Source organism: Boleophthalmus pectinirostris, unplaced genomic scaffold (genome assembly GCF_026225935.1).
Source record: "Boleophthalmus pectinirostris isolate CB_2022bp ecotype Guang Dong unplaced genomic scaffold, ASM2622593v1 HiC_scaffold_8, whole genome shotgun sequence".
In the NCBI taxonomy this organism is placed as follows: Eukaryota; Metazoa; Chordata; class Actinopteri; order Gobiiformes; family Gobiidae; genus Boleophthalmus; species Boleophthalmus pectinirostris.
In genome coordinates, this window is record NW_026571515.1 from 105,785 (window position 1) to 107,653 (window position 1,869).

The 1,869-nt window shown below is 47.7% G+C and overlaps 1 protein-coding gene across 1 annotated transcript in view; it reads left to right on the top strand.

The window, feature by feature from the left end:
• Positions 1 to 232: 232 nt before the first annotated feature.
• nsfl1c (NSFL1 (p97) cofactor (p47)) overlaps positions 233 to 1,869 on the top strand; it is an 18,195-nt gene continuing 16,558 nt past the window's right edge. Inside the window, exon 1 of the mRNA XM_055166082.1 lies at positions 233 to 392. Within this exon, the coding sequence (XP_055022057.1) occupies positions 291 to 392 (102 nt within the window). The 5' untranslated portion in view covers positions 233 to 290. The remainder of the gene's footprint in view (positions 393 to 1,869) is intronic.

Here is a 1,869-nt window from a genome sequence, read left to right on the forward strand (position 1 = left end):
CTGTATATTATATTAATATTATATTAATATTATATTAATATTATATTAAGCAGGAGCCCCTAAAAACAGAAGTGAAACGCGTGTGCGCCCTGTACGTGACCTTTCTATAGGTTCATATCACGTGTTTATAACTTTATAATAACAAATATTCATAATGTAGTAATATTCATAAATTCATAAATTGATCATTATATTTTTATAGAACAGCAGAAACACGGGGGGGCGGAACCTTCCTCTCCTCGCCCTTGTTTCCTGCGCTTTCCGGACAGCAACCGCAGGAGCACACAGACATGTCGGGTTCGGAGGAGTCGGTTCGGGAGTTCAGGGCGGTCACGGACGTGGACGAGGACCGGGCCCGGTTCTTTCTGGAGTCCGCGGGCTGGAACCTGCAGGTACCGCGGGGGGGAGGGGTCCTGAGCCCCGGGGTCCGCGGGTCAAGCTCCGGTTAGCTCCGGGGCTAGCGGCACTTTAGCGCCGGTTAGCTCCGTTCACCGGTACCAGGTTTGGCTCCGGGACTCGAACCTGTCAGTACCGGGGGTTTGTCTCATTGTGGACAGTGTAAAGTGTCCTCTGTCCCGGATGGTCCCGGGACGGTCCGGTTCGACATTAAATAAAGCTGTTGTGGCGCAGTTCGGCGCTGACGCAGATCGGGCAGGACGGATCGGGCAGGACAGTTTAGCCTCCGCCGGGGATTTTGTGCAAGTCACTCCCGGACAAAGGCCCCGGAGCCCCGCGGCTCCGCGGCTCACACGCGGCTCTTTACCCGGATCAGCACCGGGACAGGTCCGGTCCAGAGGCGCTGTTCTGTCCCAGGTCAGGCCGAACCGGACCGGGTTCTGTCCGAGGTTTGTCTCATTATGTTAACGCAGCTAGCATCAGCTAGCCTCAAGAATGAAACGAAACTGAATGGAAAGAGAAAGAAAGAAACACAGAGAGAAACACAGAGAGAACACAGAGAGACACAGAGAGAAACACAGAGAGAAACACAGAGAAACACAGAGAGAAACACAGAGAGAAGAGAGAAACACAGAGAGACACAGAGAGACACAGAGAGAAACACAGAGAAACACAGAGAAACACAGAGAAACACAGAGAGAACAGAGAGAGACACAGAGAGAAACACAGAGAAACACAGAGAGAAACACAGAGAGAAACACAGAGAAACACAGAGAGAAACACAGAGAAAAGAGAGAGAAACACAGAGAGGAGAGAAACACAGAGAAGAAACACAGAGAGAAACACAGAGAGAAACACAGAGAGAACACAGAGAGAAACACAGAGAGAACACAGAGAGAGAAACACAGAGAAACACAGAGAGAAACACAGAGAAACACAGAGAGAAACACAGAGAAACACAGAGAGACACAGAGAGACACAGAGAGAGACACAGAGAGAAACACAGAGAGAAACACAGAGAAACACAGAGAGAAACACAGAGAAACACAGAGAGAAACACAGAGAGAAACACAGAGAGAAACACAGAGAAAACACAGAGAGAAACACAGAGAAACACAGAGAGAAACACAGAGAAACACAGAGAAACACAGAGAGAAACACAGAGAAACACAGAGAGAAACACAGAGAGAACACAGAGAGAACAGAGAGAAACACAGAGAAACAGAGAGAAACACAGAGAAACACAGAGAAACAGAGAGAAACACAGAGAGAAACACAGAGAAACACAGAGAAACACAGAGAAACACAGAGAAACACAGAGAAACACAGAGAGAAACACAGAGAAACACAGAGAAACAGAGAGAAACACAGAGAAACAGAGAGAAACAGAGAAACAGAGAGAAACACAGAGAGAAAGAGAGAAACAGAGAGAAACACAGAGAGAAACACAGAGAGAAACACAGAGAGAAACAC